General features: G+C 42.6%; 2 protein-coding genes and 1 non-coding gene across 6 annotated transcripts in view; 2 read left to right on the top strand and 1 right to left on the bottom strand.

Moving 5' to 3' along the window:
• FAM120C (family with sequence similarity 120 member C) overlaps positions 1 to 2,719 on the top strand; it is a 162,820-nt gene extending 160,101 nt beyond the window's left edge. For both annotated transcript variants that reach the window (XM_061179463.1, XM_061179462.1), the window contains exon 17: positions 1,072 to 2,719. In XM_061179463.1, coding sequence (XP_061035446.1) covers positions 1,072 to 1,080 — 9 coding nt within the window. In that variant the 3' untranslated portion in view covers positions 1,081 to 2,719. The remainder of the gene's footprint in view (positions 1 to 1,071) is intronic.
• A 14,462-nt stretch (positions 2,720 to 17,181) lies between these two features.
• On the bottom strand, positions 17,182 to 17,284 carry LOC133082777 (U6 spliceosomal RNA). Its single transcript, XR_009699004.1, has one exon. It is a non-coding gene; the product is annotated as a U6 spliceosomal RNA (small nuclear RNA).
• A 1,339-nt stretch (positions 17,285 to 18,623) lies between these two features.
• Positions 18,624 to 21,484, top strand: part of PHF8 (PHD finger protein 8) — a 90,396-nt gene continuing 87,535 nt past the window's right edge. For 2 of the 3 annotated variants that reach the window (XM_061178332.1, XM_061178330.1), the window contains exons 1-2: positions 19,321 to 20,002; positions 20,912 to 21,102. In XM_061178332.1, the coding sequence (XP_061034315.1) occupies positions 21,005 to 21,102 (98 nt within the window). In that variant the 5' untranslated portion in view covers positions 19,321 to 20,002; positions 20,912 to 21,004. Of the gene's footprint in view, positions 18,674 to 19,320; positions 20,003 to 20,911; positions 21,103 to 21,484 lie in introns of those variants that run through there. The other variant, XM_061178331.1, reaches the window with a different exon arrangement.

Raw genomic sequence — 21,484 nt, 5'->3', positions numbered from 1 at the left:
GTGATATTCTTGCCCAAGAAGTACCATTTATACAGGAATACAACTGACTAGACTTCTAGCAGGGTTCTCTCTCTTCTTGAAAAACCCCATGTACCTTAACCCAGAGTAGGTCCTTGGTGATTTTTTTCCAGACAACCAGAAGGCTGTTTGCTCACTACCCACTTACAATGAGTGTATCATCATGAGAGACTGAAGACAGTCTCAGACTGTTTTATCCTAGTCTGGCCCAATTTAAGAGAACCCACAACTCGCAGGGGGAGGGAGGTCTAGAATGCCTTTCCCCCTGCCCAGACACTTCTTACATAAATCAGAACAGGATGACAAGAATGCATATACCCAGCCAGATATAACCAAGAACAAAGTGTACAAAAACCTCCTCTATGGAATTGGCTCCCCTAATTTGGTTCCCGCTCTTCTCCTAATGTGCCCAACCTTTCGCAACATCTTGAAGGTTAGGACTTCTGTATCCAGCAAGAGAAGGATTTAGTAGCGAACTTAGATGGCTTGGAAATTTCTTTCTGGAGCCACAGAGGGAGGAGTCCTTTGGAGCTCTAAAAGTAACCAGAATCACTGAGCTGTGTTAAATTAAATAGCTAGCTAGCTAGCTCCGATTTCTAATAGGAAGTACTTGGAGTTATATGGAAAGGCATTTTCTTCAGTTGCTGTTTCTGTGAATCTTGAATCTGTTTGACACAATCAAGTGACAGTATTGTTAACTCTCACAGCATTACGAAGATTTATTATTTTGTAGGCATTCACTGTGAGAAGTAAAATTGCTGCTTTGACAGGGATGATTCCAGTTTGCCAAACGGCTTGCTTTTCTCCCTTCCACACGCCTCTACTTTCTCCTAGCCTGGCCCAGGGTGAAACAAGTGTCTCACTTCCAACTTTGATTTTTATTTGGATTCAGCATTTTGGGTTTGTAAGGTTACAAGAAAGAACCATAAAGGGCCATGTTTTAATTTATGTGCAAAACATACAATTTAGAAGCCAGAAAGACTAAGGTTTATTACTGGAAGATTAACTTTTTCTAATTGCAAGATTAACTTTTTCTAATTTCTTTCAAATTAGGGAACATGAGTCTGCTTTTTGCTGTGAGTACCACTTGAAGAGACTGTCATCCTTCACTTGAGGTTCAATTTCTGACTATGATGTGGCCTTTCTTGAACAAAGTCATGCATCATATGGGAACCCCCAGAAATGACCCCTTTACCTTGTAGGGCCACAAGCAAAAGCACCCTGGATGTATATAGCCACTGATCCCCAAGGACTTGCAGTTCTTGATTTCTGCTGGTGTGTATTGGGGTCAACCTATAACTCCCACCCTTATTCAGTGGCCAGTCTAGTCTGGACCAGGCCTGATAAACTTCTGCTCACTTGTATCATTTTCATTCTGAGCCAGTAGGACTTTTGGTAGACTTTATAGCCTAAGAAATGGCACTTGCTTTGGCTAGTGATATTTGATTTTTGTCTCCATCTTGATTTCCTGGCATTGTTGGCCAAGTCACATTAACTTGTTTTTAATCACTGAGAAAAACAGCCAGGTAAGGCATTAGGGAGGGTGGTTAAGGAGGGGGGTGGGGGGAGGAATGCTTATGTAGGGTAGAAAGAATGTGGAAGTAACTGTTTGGTTATAGTGATCCAGTCCGCTGGAACCTTAGAAGGCTCCTGTGGGCCTGTCTGTGCTACCCTTTCAGCCTCTAAGACTCCCCCACCCCACTTTGAAATGACAGTACAAGTAGACCACAGTTTAAAGTAGTTAGTATAATTCTACTAAGGTTTAATCATTATACTTGTTTACTTCCTGATGCATATTTCCTAAATATGCTTGGGGTTTTGGGGGGGGGTAAGTTTTCACTGTTCCATTGTGTGTCACCCTATATTTTTCTCCCTCTTGTGACTTTGGCATCTTCTTTTATTTGACTTTCCATTTTCTTTTCCCTTGGCTTATTGCAGTAGTCTGCTGGTGCAGGTATTTCCTTATCCCCCTGTTACTGCTAATTATCTTCAGTATTGTCAGAGGTTATTTTGATGTTCTAAGAAAATAACTTCATATATTTTTTTTTGCAAAATCATCTTTTCCAAGGTAAAAGCAAAATAAAAAAACCCCTATGCTAGGGTGCCCACTGCAGCTTTTGACATTGCCCTTGTACTTTTATAGATGCTCTTTTTGTCCGTGTTGGTAGTAACTAATGACTAGTGAATTTTCATGTAAATGAAACAAATTAAATATTTCAGATTTTATTAATCTCTCATAACCCTGCCAAATCTGATGACTTCATTTTAGTTACTTCCCAGAAGACACTTCCCCATCCACCTTTTATTTTATTCTATTCTATTCTATTTTTAGAATAACATACTAGGTAAAGAAACTTTAACTCAAGGAGTCATTGATTTTTAGTGCTCCCTGATAAATGATGTTATTGACAAAAGTAAAATCTTTCATTGTTTTTTCCTGTGTTAGTATCTCTTCTCCTGTGCTCTTGACAGTGTGTTTAGTGGATGGATAATATGTATTTCTCTTCCAAATTCCCTGCCTTTTTGGCCCACCTCACCACAAAAGCTCCATAGTTTATTAATGTAAGTTTGAATGGATGCTTCTTAGGGGAAACTGCAGGAGTTAAGGAAAGTGTTTCAGAAAGGAATGAAAATGTCTCAGGAGTTGTTCTGTGATGGAAATTGGTCTGTTGTTCTGTTAATGCTGATGGAAAGAAACTTACAGTGCTTAATAAAAGTCTATTCTTTTAGTAAAAAAAATGTGAAATAATTTTGGGTGTGCGAAGTTTAATTTCTTCTCCCATTTCTGGACTCCTTTCGGCAAATGGGGAATATACTTGTCTCAATTCAGAAGTGTTGCACGGAGATTTAGGAGCCTATTTGTAGTTGAATATCAGGGCAAGAGAGCCAGTACAAGAAAAGGAAGGGCATATTTAGCTTCCTGATGAACTTCTTTATTTGGATGTTCTAAAGGCACCTTTGACTCGACATTTCCCGAACTGAACCCATCTTCTCTTCCGAAGCCTCCTCCTCTCCATGAGTGACACTACCTTCTACTCAATTGTCTACACCACAAACCAACCTGGGAGTTATCCTAGATGCATGTCTTTCTTTCCCTCATTTCTCAAATCCAATTTGTGATAAGATCTGTTGGTAACACTCAACCATCTTTCTCTTTCTCACATCTATCTCTTTTCTCTCCCCACTTGCTGTGGCTTAGTTCAGGCCTCCTCATGTCTTACCTAAATTGTTGCAGTTGCTCCTCTGTCTTACTCCTAACCAGGCAACTGTGAGCAAATTTTGTGTCTACGTGTATGTACCTTTTCCCAGTGAAAGGGACCATACCGTTGTTAGTTACTTAAAGAAGTCTATGACCTAAGAGACGTGAAGAACCACTGCTTTAATCCACCATGCTTATCAGCTTCCAGAGGAATCTGTCCTTCTAACATGCTGCATGCCCATTTCCATGGTCCCTTCATGATCTGGCTCCTGACCACTTCTCCAGCCTCATTTCCTGCCACCCCAACTCATTCCAGCAACACTAAAGCACATCCTACACACATTAAGCTATTAATATCCATTTCTTCTCATTTGCTTATACCATTGCCTAGAATACCTCTCTCCCCTTGTCTCTGGTGCAGTCTCAACTTTTTCCCCTAAGATTCAGCTCATATCTTTGTGATTCTTTTCCTGATCTCTTACTAGGGACCCCTGTACGGACTCACCACAGCCAGTCCCTGTAGCACTTCGCTGCATCTCTGCTAGTAGATTAAACTTGACCATCTTTGTCTTCTTGGCATCTACCACCAAGCAGGCACTTAGAAATGTTTGATGACTAAATCAAGGACAGCTAAAACACCTTTGAAAATGTTCCCTGGTGCAAAACAGATTGTAGATTTCTGAGGCAGAGGATGTGTTGGTGGCAAAAACACAAGAAGATTGAATATGAACGTTCATCACTGAATGGTATGCATGCTTTTAAATGGGGCTCTCAAAAAAAAAAAGAGTTCTGAGTCACCTTTGAGCAATAGACTGATGCTTGGAGCAGAGTCTGAAGCCAGGACTCTAGGGCATTCTTCTTACCTTACTGCTTCTGCTGAGTGTTGCTAGCTGGGCTTGGCCTCCCTGGCTGCTCTGTGCCTTGTGTGTACAGATTACAAAAGGAAACAGCTGAACCTAAAGGCGAGCATTAGAGGTTACTGAAGCTTGTAAATACTTACCCTTAAATGAAAACTATCATTTGTAAAAATTTGTTTTGTATTTGGTTCATTATGGCTATAGATGTCTTTTCCTAACCTTTGATCTTTGAGTGTTGGGACTCAGAATTTAATAGTGGGAAATCCTTAGCATTTGGCTTTTAAAAGTTACTGTCTGCTGAGGACCTATTAGGTACCAAGCATAGTACCAAGCTATTGTACACTGTTTCTAAGCTTCAAACAACTCTGCAAAGTAAGTACTATCCTCACTTTACACACGAGCAAACTGGTTCAGTGGTGCCGAAGTTCACACACAGCTAATAAGTGATAAAAACCAGGGTTCTAAACCTATGTTTTGACTAAGTAGATAACTCTTATTTCTGCCTCCTCAGCATTCCTTCCTCTTTCTGGCAGCAGTTAAGTGCAGTTTTTTGTTTTTCTTTTTCCTTTGGGGAACTGCTCTTTCCAATCTTGGGGTAGGGATGGGTTGACCATCAGTCACATGGCTTCACCTCCCCCAGTGCAGGGATGGGTATATGACCCAAGCAGCGTCAAGTGTGTTTTTTCATGGACTTGAGGGATAAAGTGACCAAGAATGAAAATATCTCTTCTAAAATCACAAGTATTAGGAATAATGTGAGCCTGGAACATTGTCTTCTATTTATATCTTCTACAACTAGTCTTTTATTTGTGTGTGAGAAATATGAAAATTCTGTGCTCATTTATTAGGAGCAAATGCAGAAAGTCATCTATTGGGGGATTACTATGTGCCAGAGAGAGTTCTAGGCAGTTTATTTTATATATTTTAAAACATTTTCATCTTATTATTCAGTCCTTACACATTTATAATCTTTAACTCTAGAAAAGGGGAGTGTATCAGTTGGGATAGGCTAGGTTTTGCTGCTATAATAACCCCCAAATCTCACATAATAAAGGTATACTTCTTGCTCATTATGTCCAACATGTATTGTCAGGGGAGCTCTGTTCATCCAAAGCCACTTGATAACTCAGACCAACAGAAGCCGCATCACTGAGTTGGGAAGGAATGTGACCAAAATACACACTGACTCTTAAAGCTAAAAATGTCACACATCACTTCTCTCTTTTTATTGCCCAAAGAGATGGCCCACATGGTTGCACCTAGTTTCCTAGAGGTGGAAAAGTACAATTCTACTATGTCCCTGGGAAAAGGGAGAGGTAAGTTTGGTGAGTCTCAATAATAGCATCACAGGGAGAAATTACCCATTTCTGGGTAGATTTGACTCATTGCCTTTTGACTGGTTGCCATTACCTAACCACTTGAGTCATTATACCTAAAATTTGTAATGGAATAGTGAAACATTCATTCCCATTCCAGTGTCATAGGGATTCTCTGCATGTGGGCTGAAGTGGATATAATCTTGTGGTAACACAAGCATTGAGTTTAGCTCCCCTAGCCCACCCTGTGGGGGTGGTTATGAGGATTAAATGACATAGTGTATGTAAAATGCCTGGCATATAATTCAGCCTCAATAAATGTTAGCTGTTATGGGTTTGGTGGGGGTGGGAGGGTTGGTAGTAGATGAAAGACTTGTCTACGCTCCCAGTCCTGATTTCCTCATAACACGTTCCTTCCTAGCCTATAATCTGGCATCAGCCCTTCCCATTTGAATGTGGCTGCTTCCAAAGGCGACTAGTGTGCTCCCAGTCACCAAGTCCAGGGTTTTCATACAGGCATCTTGCTGAGGACTTCCACAGTAATTGACACTGAAACACAACCCATTTCCTGAAATTCTCTGGCTTCCCTGACATTTCTCTGCTATTTCTCTTTCCTTTTTTGACTACTTAAAAAACTTATTATGTATTATTTGATAAACACAAAAGGATACATGTAACATATGTTAATGAAATTCAATAATAAAATGAACACTCATGAACCCACTGCCCAACCTAAGAACTATCCCATCTCTCTGCCTTCCCCAGAGGTAACTGGTATCTTGACTTTTAGTTTTCATTCCCTTGGTTTCTTTTTAAATAGTTACATCACATATGTAATTATTCCTAAACAATATATTGTTAGGTTGTACTTGCTTTATAATTTTATAAAAACGTTATTTTTATGTAGTGTTCTGCAACTTCCTTTTCTCACCCAACTTTTTTTTTTCTCTAAGACTCAAACACGTTACTGCTGTAGCTGTAGTTAATTTGTTTTCACTTCTGTATAGTATTCCATTGTGTGACTATACCACAATTTATCTACCCATTCTCTGTCCAATGGAAATATGGCTTATTTCCATTAATGTTGCCGTGTATGCTTGTGCACATGTCTCCTGCTGGGACCTAAGGCATGCAAATGCTCACTTTTATAAGATAGTGACAAAATTATTTTTAGAAGTAGTATTAAATGGGAATAATAATGCCTGCTTTACCTCCCTTATAGGTAGTTGTGAGAGTTACACAAGCTAGTGGATGTGAAAACACTTTCAATACCTTAAGAAGACACAGTTGACATGCTGGTTTTGAGGCCAAGCTCAAACTCCTAAAAGTTGCCTCATGTGCGTACTGGTTTCAAGGACCAAAAAGACAAGGCTGTTCCGTGTCAATTTAAAGTATTCCTAGAATTTTCTCATGACAAAGACTAGACTCTTGGATTCTGAGGCAGATGTCTATTTGTTTTCCTACCTGACCAGCAGCCTTTCCTCATTTCTTCCATAACAGCACCTCAGTTTTCCAAGGAACTACCTCTATTCCATTTTTGGAAGTGTCCTCAAGTGCCCTGCTCTCCCTAGCCAGCTCACTGGGGTTTATTACTATTGTCATGGCTTTGTTTGTTTGCTTGCTTGCTGTATTTTGCTTGCTCTTTAAAGACTCCTTTTACTTCTGATAAGTCCAGCATGATAAATTGATTACAAAAATGGCCACAGTTGTTCACATCTCCCTGTATCTACACCTTTTGCAGCTCTTCCCATTAAGAGATGGCATCTGTTTCTCCATCCTTCAAATCTAGACTAGTCTTGTGTTTTGCTTTGATCAATAGACTGTTGCAGAAGTGATATTATGTCAGTTCTAAGCCTTGCGTGCTTCTGGTCACTCTCTTGGACCCCTGGAATTATCATGGGAATGAGCCTGGGCTAGCCTTCTGGAGGATGAGAGACCCATTTGTCTAGCTATATCCAGCCAGACCAGCTTAGACTTGTCAGCCACCAACCAACCCACCAGCAGACCACAGATACATGAGTGAGCCCAGCCAAGATCAGCCAAGCCTAGTGCAGATCAACAGAGCACCAACACATAGACTCATGAGCAACAATAAATGGTTTGGTTTCAAGCTACTGAGTTGTGGGTTGGTTTATTATGCAGCAGTTGCTAACTCACACATCCAGCAATACAATAAAAATTATGTTTTATGCAGGATCTAGTTGTTCTTTAGTAGGAAAGCCCTTCAGGATATTTAGTCTTCTGTACTGCCTCTCCAACTACTTCTTCATTTCCTTCTTAGCATGTCTCTTAAGATTAGCATTTCTCAGAGTTTCTGTTTTCAGCCATCTTCTCACTATTCTTTCTCCCTGGTCAGTTTCATCCTATCCCATGGTCTCAGCTCTTACCTTTATACAGATGAGTCTCAAATCTACCTCTATGTGAACTTTACTGAGCAGAGTCAGAGTTCAAATGGTCTGCTGGACAAGTCCACATAATACTCTCCCAGAAAAATCATAACTCAATATGTTTAAATGTGAAGTCTTACTCACACTCCTTCATTGTTTCCTATACTTCCTCCTCCTCCAGCTTGATTCCTCTATCTCTGGTTAATGTCACTACTATCCTCACATCACCCAGGCCAAAAACCACATCACCTCAGACTCTCCTCTTTCCATATGCCCAATCATTCTGCAGTGTCTCATATCTGTCCCTTCCTCTCCATCTTCATGGTCCCTCCTCTTCTTCCTTCTTTTTCCTCTTTTCCTCTTTCTTTGTTCTTGCTATCAAAGTGTGATCAGTAGTCCAGCAACATTAGCATCACTTGAGAGCCTATTAGAAATGCAGAATATTGGGCCCCACCTAAGATTTATTCAATCAGAATCTGCATTTTAACAAGATCCCTAGGTAATTCATATGCACATTAAAGTATAATTAGCAGCTCCCCAGTTAAGTCTCAATCTGGATAGGTATAAGTCCTCACCAGTTTATAACCTATGCACCATGTTAGTGGCACTCAAGCCTGGCTGCACATCAAAATAACTGAGAAGTCTTTAATTTTCCATTCACCTTTTCATGATTTAATCTTTTAAAAAATAACATAACGTTTATTAGTTGTTTCTTCAATACAGAAACACAAAGAAGGAAATTAAAATTGACCTATGCCTTGCCCAGATAACTCCAAATGACATTTTCTTTTTTGAAAAAAGGAAAGTTTACCTAAGGTTAAGCAACTCAAACAGAATAAAAATATACAAAATGAAGACTGAAGAACCTCTAGCACCACCTCAATTTCAACTCCTTTCCTCAAATATAGCCATTCTTAATCAGAATTAACCTTCCAGGAAACAAGCATATACCTGCATATCTGCTTATTTATTCTTTTGTTTAAAAAGTATAAATTACTCCCTTTTAATCATCATGATTTTTATACTTAATATATCTCAGAGATATTTTTCTATGAGCATGTACAGAGTATTTCATAATTTTTAACACTACATAGTGTCCATTAGATGGATGATTCCATCAGATGGATCAATTCCCTATTGACAAGTACTTTGAGGTCCAGATTTTTTTTTAAAACATCTTTATTGGAGTATAATTGCTTTACAATGTTGTGTTAGTTTCTGCTGTATTAGTGAGGTGGATGGACCTCTGTCTGGTCTGTCATACAGCATGAAGTAAGTCAGAAAGAGCAAAATAAATACCGTATGCTAACACATATATATGGAATCTAAAAAAAAAAAAGGTTCTGATGAACCTAGGGGCAGGACAGGAATAAAGACGCAGAGGTAGAGGATGGACTTGAGGACACTGGGAGGGAGAAGGGTAAGCTGGGGCGAAGTGAGAGAATAGCATTGACAAGTACTTTGATTGCTTCTAGTTTTAGCTATTACAAACGGTGCTGCAATGATCATCCCTGGGCATATATTTTGGTAAACTTCTGCAAGTATATCCATAGGGTAAATTTTTAGTCCGAGATTGCTGAGTATATTGGTTAGGGCGCTTTTGGTTACAAGTAACAAAACACAACTCCAGCGGTAGGGTGAGCTAGAGCTACCCAGTTTCTTTAAGTCCCTCTGCTGTGCAGTCCCTACTTTATCCAAGTGGTTTTCCAAGTGTGGTCCCTGGACCAGCAGCATCAATATCACCTGGGAACTTCTTGGAAAAGGAAATTCTTGGTTCCTACTGCAGACCTGCAGAATCTGAAACTCTGGGAGTAGAGATCAGCAATCTATGTTTTAATAGATTAGGTGATTATGATGCACACTAAAGGCTGAGAAACAGTGCTTTAGCCAAGGTGGCCACGAGATGGCTGCCAGTGGCAATGGAGGCTTTGAATCTCTTCCTTTAAGTCCAGCAGAGAAGAGAAAACTCTGACCCAACGTTCCCAGTGAGCAGCACTCCCAAGGTTCTCCCTCATTGGCTTGCTTAGGTCACAAGTCCTCCCGTGAACTAATGATGTCTGTGGTCAGAAGAACTGGGAGTAAGATCTGTTTACCCCAAAATACATGGGCTATGAGTGGGAAGAAGAGATATACAAATCAAAATCTACAAATTGTTGGGAAGGAAAAAGGGGGAAATGATAGCTGAGGAGGCACTAGCAAAGCCCACAACATTCAAAGAATATGTGCGTGTTCTATTTTGATATATATTGCCAAATTATAAATGAAAAAAGTTGTACCAACTTCAGTCCCACCAACAGCATATGAAAGTATCTAGTATTTCTTTATACCCTCACTTGCTCTACGTACAATCAAACTTTAAACATTTCTCAATCTGATAGGTGAAGATGGTATTTTATTGTTTTGATTTATATGCCTTACTCATGGATGAGATTGAACATCTTTTCAAATCTCTATTGATATGTGTATGTCTTTCTCTCCAAATTACTTGCTTATTCTTTAGCTCATTTTACTATTGGGTTTTGTCTCTTTCATGTTAATTCTTCTGAACTCATTATAAATTAAAGAAATTAGCCTTTTATCATATATGATGCAAATATGTTTTCCCAGCTTTGCTGATCTTTTGAATTTGTTTATGGTATTTTTTTGCCTCACAAAGTTTTAACTTTTATGCAGTGAAATTCATCAGTATTTTTCTTTACTGGCATCTGGGATTGAGATTCTGCTTCAAAAGGGCCTTCCCCCATGTCCACCTTTCCAGGTGAACATTGATATCATTTGTCAAGTCTGTAAAACTTTTAAAAATTAAGGATGCTGAGCCTCCACTCCAGACCTAATAAAGCAGAGTTTGTAAATGTGACACTCTGTACTGGGTTGAATAGTGCACCCCCCAAAATTCATGTCCACCCAGAGCCTGTGATTGTGACCTTACTTGGAAATATGGTCTTTGTATGTTAAAATGAAGTCATATTACATTAGGGTGGACCTTAGCCCAATGACTGGGGTCCTTATAAGAAGAGAGAAATTCAGGCACACACATGTGATGATGGAGGCAGAGTGATACACCTACAAGTCAAGGAATGTCAAGGATTGCAACCACCAGAAGCTAGAAAGAGACAAAGAAGGATGCTTTGGTAGGGCTTTCAGAGTGAGCATGGCCTGCCAATACCACTTCTAGCCTCCAGAACTGTGAGACAATACCTTTCTGTTTTAAGCCATCCAGTTTGTGGTACTTTGTTATCTATATCTAAATTAAAATTAAATCTAAATTTTAAAAAAATCTCCAAGTGTGATTCCAATACACCACAGGTTGAGAACCACTGGACTGAATAATAATCATAACCATCCTCGACTCAGTAATAATTCTCCTTTAGAAAAGCAAGTCCTGGTGTTGAGACAATCAGCTATCCTTTTGGAAAAAAATAAAGTTATCCTTACATCATATCAAATTCACTATAATAAACTCTAAATGTATTCTAGAAGCTGGGGACAAGACAAAATCCCTACTTTCATGGAGTTTCCAATCTAAGGAGAGACAGACCATGAACGTATAAACAAATAAGTTGGGTAACTTCAGTAAGAGGTGATCTATGAAGAAAATAAGTCAAGGTAATGAACTGGGGCACATCTTTTTTTTGTTTTTGTTTGTTTGTTTGTTTTATTTTGGCTGCATTGGGTCTCAGTTGAGGCACGCAGGATCTTCGTTGCGGCATGCAGGATCTTTTTAGTTGCGGCATGTGGGATCTTTTTAGTTGTGGCATGCAAGCGGGATCTAGTTCCCTGACCAGGGATTGAACCTGGGCCCCCTGCATTGAGAGTGCGGAGTCTTACCCACTGGACCACCAGGGAAGTCCCAAACTAGGGCACATCTTAATGTAGAGAGGGTGGTTAATTTAGTTAAGGTGGTGAGGGAAGGCCTTTTGGAAGAAGTAATATTTGAGCTGACTCTGAAGGTGTCAGCCATAGGAAGATCTGGGGGAAAAGGGTTCCAGATAGGAGAAATGCAAAAGTTGAGAAGGAAATGAGTTTAAGGTAGGTTAAAGACCTAAATGGAAAGCACTATGACAGAATGAGAAAAAAAGATAATATGGTTGTTGCCTTGTATAAAAAAGGTCTTCCAAAACAATAAACAAAAAAGAAAAGCCATAGAAGAAAAGATTGATGTAAATATATCAAGTGGCTATACAAACATTCCGTATGATAACTCCTGTATGCTAACACAAACCATAAACATGTTACATACTGTGGGAAAATATCAGCAATATATATAATAGACAAAGGGTTAATATCCAGAAATATAAATGACTCCTACAACTTAATATGGAGAAAACAAACAAACCTGTAAGAAAAACTAGGCAAAGGTTACAAAAAGTTCACAGAGGATGGGCCAATAAACATCATATAAAAAGACATTCAACTGCACTAGTGAGGGAAAATGCAGAGTTAAAAACAAACACGTTACCATTTTTTTTCTCCATCAGATTGGCAAACAGTTTAAAGGTCAGAGTCTTAGGAAATGTGAAAATACACTGCTGATGGGAGTGAAAACTGGCACAATGCTTTTGAAAGGCAATTTGGCAGTATGTAATTAAGATTGAAAGTGGCCCAGCAACTCACTTGTGAGTGTCCACCTGTACACAAGGAGGCCCCTACTGGTATGTTCACTGAAGCTCTGTATTACTGAAAAATAAAACCACTTTAAATATCCATCAGGGGAGTGGAGAAATAAATCAAGACCCATCCAAATTATGGAATTCCCTGAACAGGAATTCAAAAAAGAACAAGGTTGATTTTCCTTGCAGAAAGATCTCCAAGATGTTGCCAAGTGAAGAAAGTAATTGGCCAAATTATATGGACAGTATGATCCTGTTCACATGAAAATGATAGATATCCACACTAACCTCCATTTTTCTGTGTTGTAAGCTTGTCTCTACCCACCCTCATCCCCTACTCCCAGTGGCAAGGAGTTTGTTTAGAGCAGTAAGGCTGTTTGAGTGGCTACAGTCCCTTCAAATCATCTCACAATTACCATCCAGCAGGAGTGGGAGCCTGCTACATAATTTGTAGGGCCCAGTGCAAAATGAAAATGGAGGGTTCCTTGTTCAAACACCAGGGGAGAGGTGGGAAATGCAGTTAAAGGCACTAAAATAAAATGGTTTTTTCTTTATAAATATTTTATTACTTATATAACATAATAGGGATAATAGTGATACATGAATAACAACATAAACTTACAAATTGCAGAACAATATTTTGATCATAATTTATATAATAAATAATAACGTTATTAATATGATACCTTGATTGATCATAAGATTTTTCTGGCTCACTTTTCTGCAAATTCAATTATTTAATCATCAAATCTATATTTTTAGCAACCTCGTTTTGAACCAGTATGATTGAAGGTAACATCAGTCAAGATTGCAAATGTTTGATAACTTTTCATTTTGAGAAGGAGCTTTCTACTGATGCAACTGTTACTGGCACTGTTTGTTGTAGGCTGTGACAACATTGGGATAGATTCCTGATAAATTATTTCAAAATACAAATTTTCATACATCTAGATCTGATGATTCTTGTGGAACAATGTTTCTAAAAAGATTTAACTCCATACAGATCAGTTTTGTCTAAGTCTGAATCTAACTTTAAATATAAATTTATACAATGGCATTTAACATTTCCTCTGACATTTCCTGTAACTTGTGGAGGTATGCTATAGACTGAATGCTTGTGTCCCCGCCCCCCAAAGTCATGTTGAAATCCTAACCCCCACAACGTGATGGTACTAGGAGGTGGGGCCTTTGGTAGGTGATTAGGTCTTGAGGGTGGGGCTCTCATAAATGAGATTAGTGCCCTTATAAGAGCCCCAAAGAGCTCCTTCACCCTTTCCCCCACACAGCAAGAAGATCACCATCTATGAACCAGAAAGTGGGCTCTCACCAGACACTGAATGTGCCAGCACCTTGATTTTGAAACTCCCAGCCTCCAGAACCTTAAGAAATAAATCTGTTCATTAGCCACCCAGTCTATGGCAATTTTGTTATAGCAGCCTGAACAGACTAAGACAAGGTCATACAAGGAATAAAAATGGCTTCATTATTTATAATTCAAAACACCTTTTTGTACATTCTACCACTATATCTTCAATTATAAGGAAAACACTTTTAAATTGTCTTCCTCATTAATAATTGGTTCATCCAAAGCCTTCATCTGTGTCTACTTCGATGATCTTTAAATTTAATTTCCATTTCCTAGCCTGTGGATATTTGCTTTGCAATTTTGCACTAGTTTTCAAAATGAGCTATTCTAAACCAGGGGTCCCCAACCACCGGGCCGCACAGCAGGAAATGAGCTGCCGACGAGAGAGCGAAGCTTCATCTGCCGCTCCTCATCACTCGCATTACCACCTGAACCATTCCCGCCCCCCCGCCCCCCACCATGGAAAAATTGTTTTCCACGAAAGCGGTCCCTGGTGCCAAAAAGCCTGGGGACTGCTGTAAAACTCCTCAAAGAATTCTAATAACCCCCAGTGATGTACTTTACTTCAATGTCCGTGAGTACTTTTTTATTTTGTAATAATTTACTGACAAAGTTTACTGCCTGAGTGCCAGCAGTTCCTGTCCCAGTGCTCAGGCCAGAGTTAATATTTGTGCACATGCTGCAGGGACAGGCTCTGTTGACAGAAGGGCAAGATTGCCTCTCACCACAGGTCCCATCACTGCCCCCATGCAGAGGCTGTCCTTTCTCTCAGGGCTATGGCTACTGCCACCCCTGCTGCTGCTGCTTATGCTACTCCTGCCACCATTGTCACTGGCCCAATGTCCCCCAACCCCCCCGCTCTGGGCCCCATGGTGCCCCAGACTGCCCCAGATGTGCTTGTATATGCCAGGCGGCCTGGCCAACTGCTCAGCATGCATATCACCTGCCGTGCCCACAGGCTCTGCTCACTGCCACCCAGTGTATCTCTTCTGCTCATGTGTATGCTCCATTGTCACACTGGACTATACTTACAAGACACAGGTTCAAAGATAAAATTATTAAGAATGTCAAGACAATGACAGGAGAGCATTAAATCAAGCCTGAAATCCTTTCTGGGAGCAGAGCTCTGTACAGGTGGCACACCCCTAAAGCTGGCCCTGGAGGAGTGGGTTGGTGTTCTCAGCTACCTAGTTTGGCACCTGGGGGACCATCCTGCTAGTTTTTATTCCAAGTGAGTGTAAACCATATTTTGCTTCTGCGATTCAAATTATGCAAAGAACTGTCGATCACCTTTCCCTATGACATGGATCTTAGAGCTACCAGTTGCTGTTAGATTCACACAAGGAGTGGTGAAGAGCCTGGAGTCTGGCCCTGTATTGCCAGGAACCCCAGCTTGCACACATACTAGCTATGTGGCCTCGAGCAGCTGGTTTAAAGTCTCTACACTCAGCTTCCTCATCCATAAAATGGGGATAGTACTAGTACCTACCTCATGGGGATAGTACTAGTACCTACCTCATAGGGTTGCTGTAAGGATTGAGTGAGTTAATGCATGTAAAGAGGTTAGAACAGTGCTTAGCGCACAGTAACTTCTCAGATAATGTTATTTGTCATTATTTTGTCTTTTGTTTTCACTGTCTTTGTACTTTCAAGTCCGTTTTGGAGCAAGTCTGTTCTTCCTCATGTAATGTTTTCTCATTTTTCGCCATTTTTCTTCATGTATTTTATAGTCCACTTTGGCCCTCATCATTTTTCCTCTCAACAGTTATATGTACTTATATGCAGAGAGATGAATCAGAAAAGAGCTCGCTGAGGTTCCCTCTAGGAAAGTAAGCAGGGATTGAGTGGTGGTCAGGGGCATCTTCAGCCTGTTTGGATGTTTATTTACAATGGAAATGCATATACTATTGCCTGTGTAATTAAAAGTAAATGTTTACAGCTGTTAAGTGGAGGTGGGGTAGAGGAAGAAAGTTTCCAGGGCAGCCTTGTACTATGGCGGCCAGTTCAGATCATGCACTGATGTGAGACACAACTAGAGCACATATTTCCAGGGCAACAGCTGGCTGCCTCCCATCCATGGCAGTGTGAGTTCCTTTGTCAGCAAATCTAACTGCCTCAGATTCAGCCCCCTGACAGCTTTGCCTTCCCCGTTATCCTTTACCCCCCAACTCTACTACCCAATATCACTGGGGAAGAACTTTTAGGGGTGGGTACCACTGTACCTGGGTCAAATGCCACCTCCTGTGAAGCCTTTCCTGACACACTCACTGAATATGTTTGAACTAATTGTGGCTACCTTTTTGTTCCTACACATGTTGTTCATACCTCTAGGTAGCACTTAGGGTTTGACCTTTTTCAGCCTGTTATTGTTCATTGAACCTTGCTTCCCTCATTAAGACTGTATACTCCTTAAGGGTATACACAGGGTCTCTTACTCATGTCTGGAGATGCCGCCCCAAAACCCCACCCATACCCCACCCAGTCCATCATAAATAAATACTCAGGAGGTATTACTGAGAGAGTGCCCTGAACTGGCCCCCACCACCAAATTAGGGACTTTGTACTTTTTATTCCTCCTACCCTGTCCCTGGCCAGCTATTCCTGTTATTCAGGTCTTCCACTCATATGCCAGCTTCTCTAAGAGGCTTTCCTTGACTGTCTAAAATAGACTACCATCTATTCAAATCTTTCTCTGTCTCATAACTTGTTTTATTTTCATCATAGCACTCACTGCAGTTTGAAATTCTCTTATTTGACTCACTTTATTGTCTGTCTCCCTCTCTGGAATGTGAATCACAGGAGGGCAGGGACCCTGTCTGAATCCCCAGTGCCTAGAACAGTACCTTGTATATAGTAGATGCTCAATAAATATATGAATGAAATTGTATTTGTTTTGATTATTGACTGATCCCCATGAAGAATATTAGCACTATGAAGGCCAGGACCTTATCTGGGTTACTGCTACATCCTCACACCTAGTGCCTCTGGGTTACTGCTACATCCTCACACCTAGTGCCTCTGGGTTACTGCTACATCCTCACTGTAGTGCCTAGTGCATAGTAGATGCTCAACAAAGAATTGTTGGGTGAGTGAATTAATGTTCCACATACACCTTAACTCAACATACTTCACACTGAACTTAGTCTCTTCTTCCCCACGAAACCTGCTTTTTCTTCTGTGTACCCTGGCTCAGTCGATGGCACCATCATCCAGAAATGACACCCAACCTAGAAACGAACTCACACTCCTTTCACTCATTCACCCACTATTTTCAATTAGTCTCCTAGCCCGGCCTATTCAACCTCCAAAATATCCCACTTATCTGATCATTTTTTACCCCTGCTGCAACTATCCTGATTCAGGCCTCATCTTTTTTTCATGACTAATGCGACTGCCTCCTCCTCTCTGCCTCTCCCCTTTTTCTCTCATTTATTATGGAATGCTTCATAAATTTGCATGTCAAACTTGTACAGGGGCCATGCTAATCTTCTGTCTTTTCAATGTTAATATATGTGCTGCTGAAGCGAACACCCTCCTGCCTTCTTGTGAAGCTAAGAAAGCTTAAGCTGCAGGGTTTGTCACTTGCCATATGGTCACATGGTCATATGTTTTATAAAGTTTGCAAAATATATTTAAACCACAATTGGTTAAAATTGTTGTCCCTTTCCACTGAGAGTTTTCCTGGTCACATTTTCCTTGTATTAGGTGGTGCTGGAGCTGCCTCAGGCATTTTTGAGATCCATCTAAGTGGAAGTTGATTTGCGGGATACATTTAGTTTGGGTTTAGTGGGGACATTTATATGTTTGTACCGCTTCTATTTATAGTTATTACCCAGGTGTAGGAATGACTTCTAGAAATACTCTGTCTACCTTTGAACATAATTTTGTATTCACAAGTCTATATTCTTTTCTTAATGAAATCCTACCTCACAAACTGTACAAGTTTCAGGTCGCACTAAACCTGGATTGTTCTCTGGCTAAGCCACAAATGTGACTCTGTTGCTTTTGCTCAAAAACCTACAATAGTTTCTTATTGCTTACAGGATAAAATCTAATATTCAACTTCTTTTTGTAAATGTTTTCCTATTGTGCATCCATGCATCTGTACATGATAATCCTTTATATACAATGTTCTTGTTAATTTAGTGAACTTTTATATACCCTCCAAGTCTCTCTGAAATCTTCCTTGACAGCAGCAAGCAGCTTCTGAGGCACTTTCTTAGCCTCATTCTGCACTTTGCAAGAGGTATCTGTGTGCTTACTAGATGCTGTATTCCAACTGTTTACCTGCAAGCTTGTCTCCTGCACTGGCTGGCAATCTCCCACCGCAGAGTTCCTCTTTTTCATCATTGTATCCCCAGGGCCTAACCCACCATCACTTAGGAAACTGGTGTGCACACACACATTTCCTTTTCTAAAGCAGTTGGACCCTAAGAAAATGAAATAGTAAGAGTATTTCTAGAGAATATTCTAGAATGTCTGAGAAAACCAGCTCCACCTTGAAGCATGTGTGTAGAGTTCCACTCATTCAACCTCTTCTCCCACCCCACCCTCAGGCTGTAGTCAGAAAATCGTGGGACAGGTGCATGGAAATCCTTGAACTGTATCTGAACTGAACTAAACTGAACTGGGGTGGGGTCAAAGAAGAGAGATTTCAGAGGGAGCTGGGGACAGAGGATTTACGGAGGAATTACGATCGAGGGACCGAGGGCAGGACGCGGTGGGGGGGGGGGGTGGTAGTAGAGGGTGCAAGGTTCAACAACTTCCTGGCTCTGAAACTTAAGCCACTTGGCTTCCCTAAGCGCGTGTCCTCACTCTGGGATAATAACAGAGCTTCCCTTGCAGGGTGAAGAGTAAACGACCCGGAGACCGTGTGAAAGAGGCCGGCCAGCTGAAGGTGCTCAATGAACGGGAACCTCTGTGAGTACTCGCCCCGCCTCTACCCGGGCCAAAGGCCCGCCCCACCGCCGCCACCTATTAAGTTTGCGGAGCACGGTCACAGAGTTCACCTCCTCTCGTAAGAGGAAAAAGCTGGGAGGAGGAGGGGAGGGAGTGTGTGTGTGAGGGGAGGGTGTGTGTGTGTGTGTGTGTGTAGGGGTGTGTGTGTGTAGGGTGTGTGTGTGAGGGGAGGGAGGGTGGGTGTGTGTGTGTGTGTGTGTGTGTGTGTAGGGTGTGTGAGGGGAGGGTGTGTGTGTGTCTGGGGAGGAGGGGAGGGAGTGAGTGACAGTGTGTCAGTGATGTTGGTGGGGGGGGGGGATGCTTAACTCCCTGCTCGCCCGGAGTAGGGGGAAGGCGGGGAAGGCTCTGGCCCCACTCAAAATGGAGCCAAGCGCCTGCCTCGCCTAAGATGGCGGCCTCCCCGCCTTTCGGTTCCGGGTTCTCAGCGTCGATTGGGTACCTGGGGAGTCGAGCGGGTCCAAAGGTGGCCGAGCCCCGCCCCCCTTTCTCAAGGTGACGCTCCGCCCCCGATGGCGTCACGCGGGACGCGGGACCCGGGGCCCGCCCTTCCCCGCCTGTGCTGCGGTTACCTCGCGTGTCCGGCCTTCATAAGATGGCGGTCGGGTCGCCTCCCCGCGGCGGCACCGCCACTCTCAACATGGTAGCTGTTTACCCCGTATTTCTCCTCCCCTCTCCGCCTCAACTTCCTCGTTGTTTTGAATAAACTTTATTGACTACTCTGAATTGCCTATCACCGCCACCGGGCTTCTCCCGGCGATTTTTCGGGCTGTTTTTCTCCAACCGGGCCGCCGGTTCATCTCCTTCCTCGTTGGTTTGCTCGCGGCGATCTCCTGCCGGCCCAGCGACGCCGCCGCTTGCCTGTTCGTCAGGCGGCCGCCGGACTAGGCCCGAGCCGCGGGCTCCAGTAGGCCCTAACGGCCGGGCCCGGGGCAGAGCTGTGGAGAAAGCTGCCCTGAAGCACCGCCGGGCGGCCAGGGCCGCGCGACCCAGCGGGTGGCTCGAAACTAAGGCGAGAGAGGTTCGCCGCCTTGCCGTGACGATCCCAGAATTCGGTGCGCGCCGCCTGTGGGGCCGGAACTGCCGGCCAAACCTCCGCTGAGCGAGGCGCTGAGCAGCTCCGGAGCGAGCCCGGCCGCCGGCGCTTCGGTGGGACTGAGCTCTGCGGGCGTGAGGAATCCCTGCGGCTTTGCGGATGAGGCGGTCCCTGTAGGGTTCCGGACTGAATACGTTCTTGTCAGGTTTGGGGCGTGAGGAGGTTCCTGTCAGTTTGGGAGGCGTGAAGAGATTCTCGTAAGTTTCGGGGGCTGCAAGGATATTCCTGTCACTCTTGGGATCTGTGACGAGATCCCTGTCAGTTTTGGGGGACAGGGGAGTCTTGGTCAGTTTGAGGGGGCTGTGAGGAGATACCTGCCAGTTTCAGAGCTGTGGGAGGAAAATCCTGGCTTGGTTGCAGGAGTGTGAGGAAATTCTAGTCAGTTTCAGGGGTTTTGAAGCGATCCTTTCGAGTTTTGGGGGTGCAATAAGAACCCTGTCGTCTTTGAAGTAGAGGGTGAGCTGATCAGTTTTGAGGTTGAGATTTATTTCAGTTGTTGGGGTGATGAGACTCCCGATTGGTGGGGGATGGAATGATTTTGAGAGTGAAGGAGATCATTTAAACTCTGACAACAGAACCCCAGAACTGTGATTTGAGTTGGGCGCCTAGTCTTGTCTGCCTCGTTGCTGAAGACATCGAGGTAATTGTGGAGTAATCTGAGGACTGCCAAGGATCCCTCATCTCTCTCTAGTTGCGTCTATTTTGGGGGTGAGAGAAGTGGCTTTTTTTGAGGTACCCCCAGCCTCATCCTCTAGGCTATGCTTTGTGTCATAATAAATATTGAGAGCCCTGGGAAACAAGGTTGCTAACAAGGAGAGGGTGCAGTGAGGGATTAAAGAACCTTCCTGAAAAGGCATCAGATCTTTTCCTGAAACCCGGAAAGAAGTTATCACTGACCCTGGGGGCTGAAGGAGGTAAGGAGGGAAAAAAAGCCTCGACGGCAGAGCGCCGTTCTTTATTTGTTAAAGAAATTCTGGCGGCCGGTGGACTTTCTCCGATTGCCCCCTACAGCCGTACCAGCTGTGTTGCATCCCAGCAGCGGTAACTGCCCATTTGTGAGCTGAGGGACCTGATTTCACTCTGTAAAAAGTGTTGTTTGTGCCCAGCCTTCGTCCAGAGAGAACGCGTGCTGCCGCCTCCCGCTACCTTTTGACGCTGAGAACCTGGCGCACCGCAGAACACTCCAAGGCCGGGCGAAGATGGCCTCGGTACCGGTGTATTGCCTCTGTCGGCTGCCTTACGATGTCACCCGCTTCATGATCGAGTGTGACATGTGCCAGGACTGGTTTCATGGCAGGTAAGGAGGGCAGGGCACGCTGGACAGGGTGTAGTGACCAGGTGCTCACTCGCTTGCTCCTTTCTCAACTCTGGTTCAGGTTCCTGCTCAGAAACTTATTTCCCCTCTCTTGCAGACAGTTAACACCAACCCACCTCCCAGACCCAGATTCTTACATCCTTCCTTGCAGACTAGGGCCTAGCTGACATTGGCCTCTGGTTTCTCCTCTTTTTTCTTTTCCCATATGTATTTCTTCTTTGCACCCTTCTTCTGTTTCTTTGGCTTTTTCCCTTAGAAAAATACTTTGTTTCCAACCACAAAGAATGTATCATTTTTGTATTCTGGCAGTTTTGTTTTGCCTCAGATGCTGGCTTTGGGGGAGATGGTACTGCATTTTTGAGAT

This window comes from Eubalaena glacialis, chromosome X (assembly GCF_028564815.1).
Source record: "Eubalaena glacialis isolate mEubGla1 chromosome X, mEubGla1.1.hap2.+ XY, whole genome shotgun sequence".
In the NCBI taxonomy this organism is placed as follows: domain Eukaryota; kingdom Metazoa; phylum Chordata; class Mammalia; order Artiodactyla; family Balaenidae; genus Eubalaena; species Eubalaena glacialis.
Note: the sequence above shows the minus strand (reverse complement) of the source record. Positions and strands in the feature narration are given on the sequence as shown.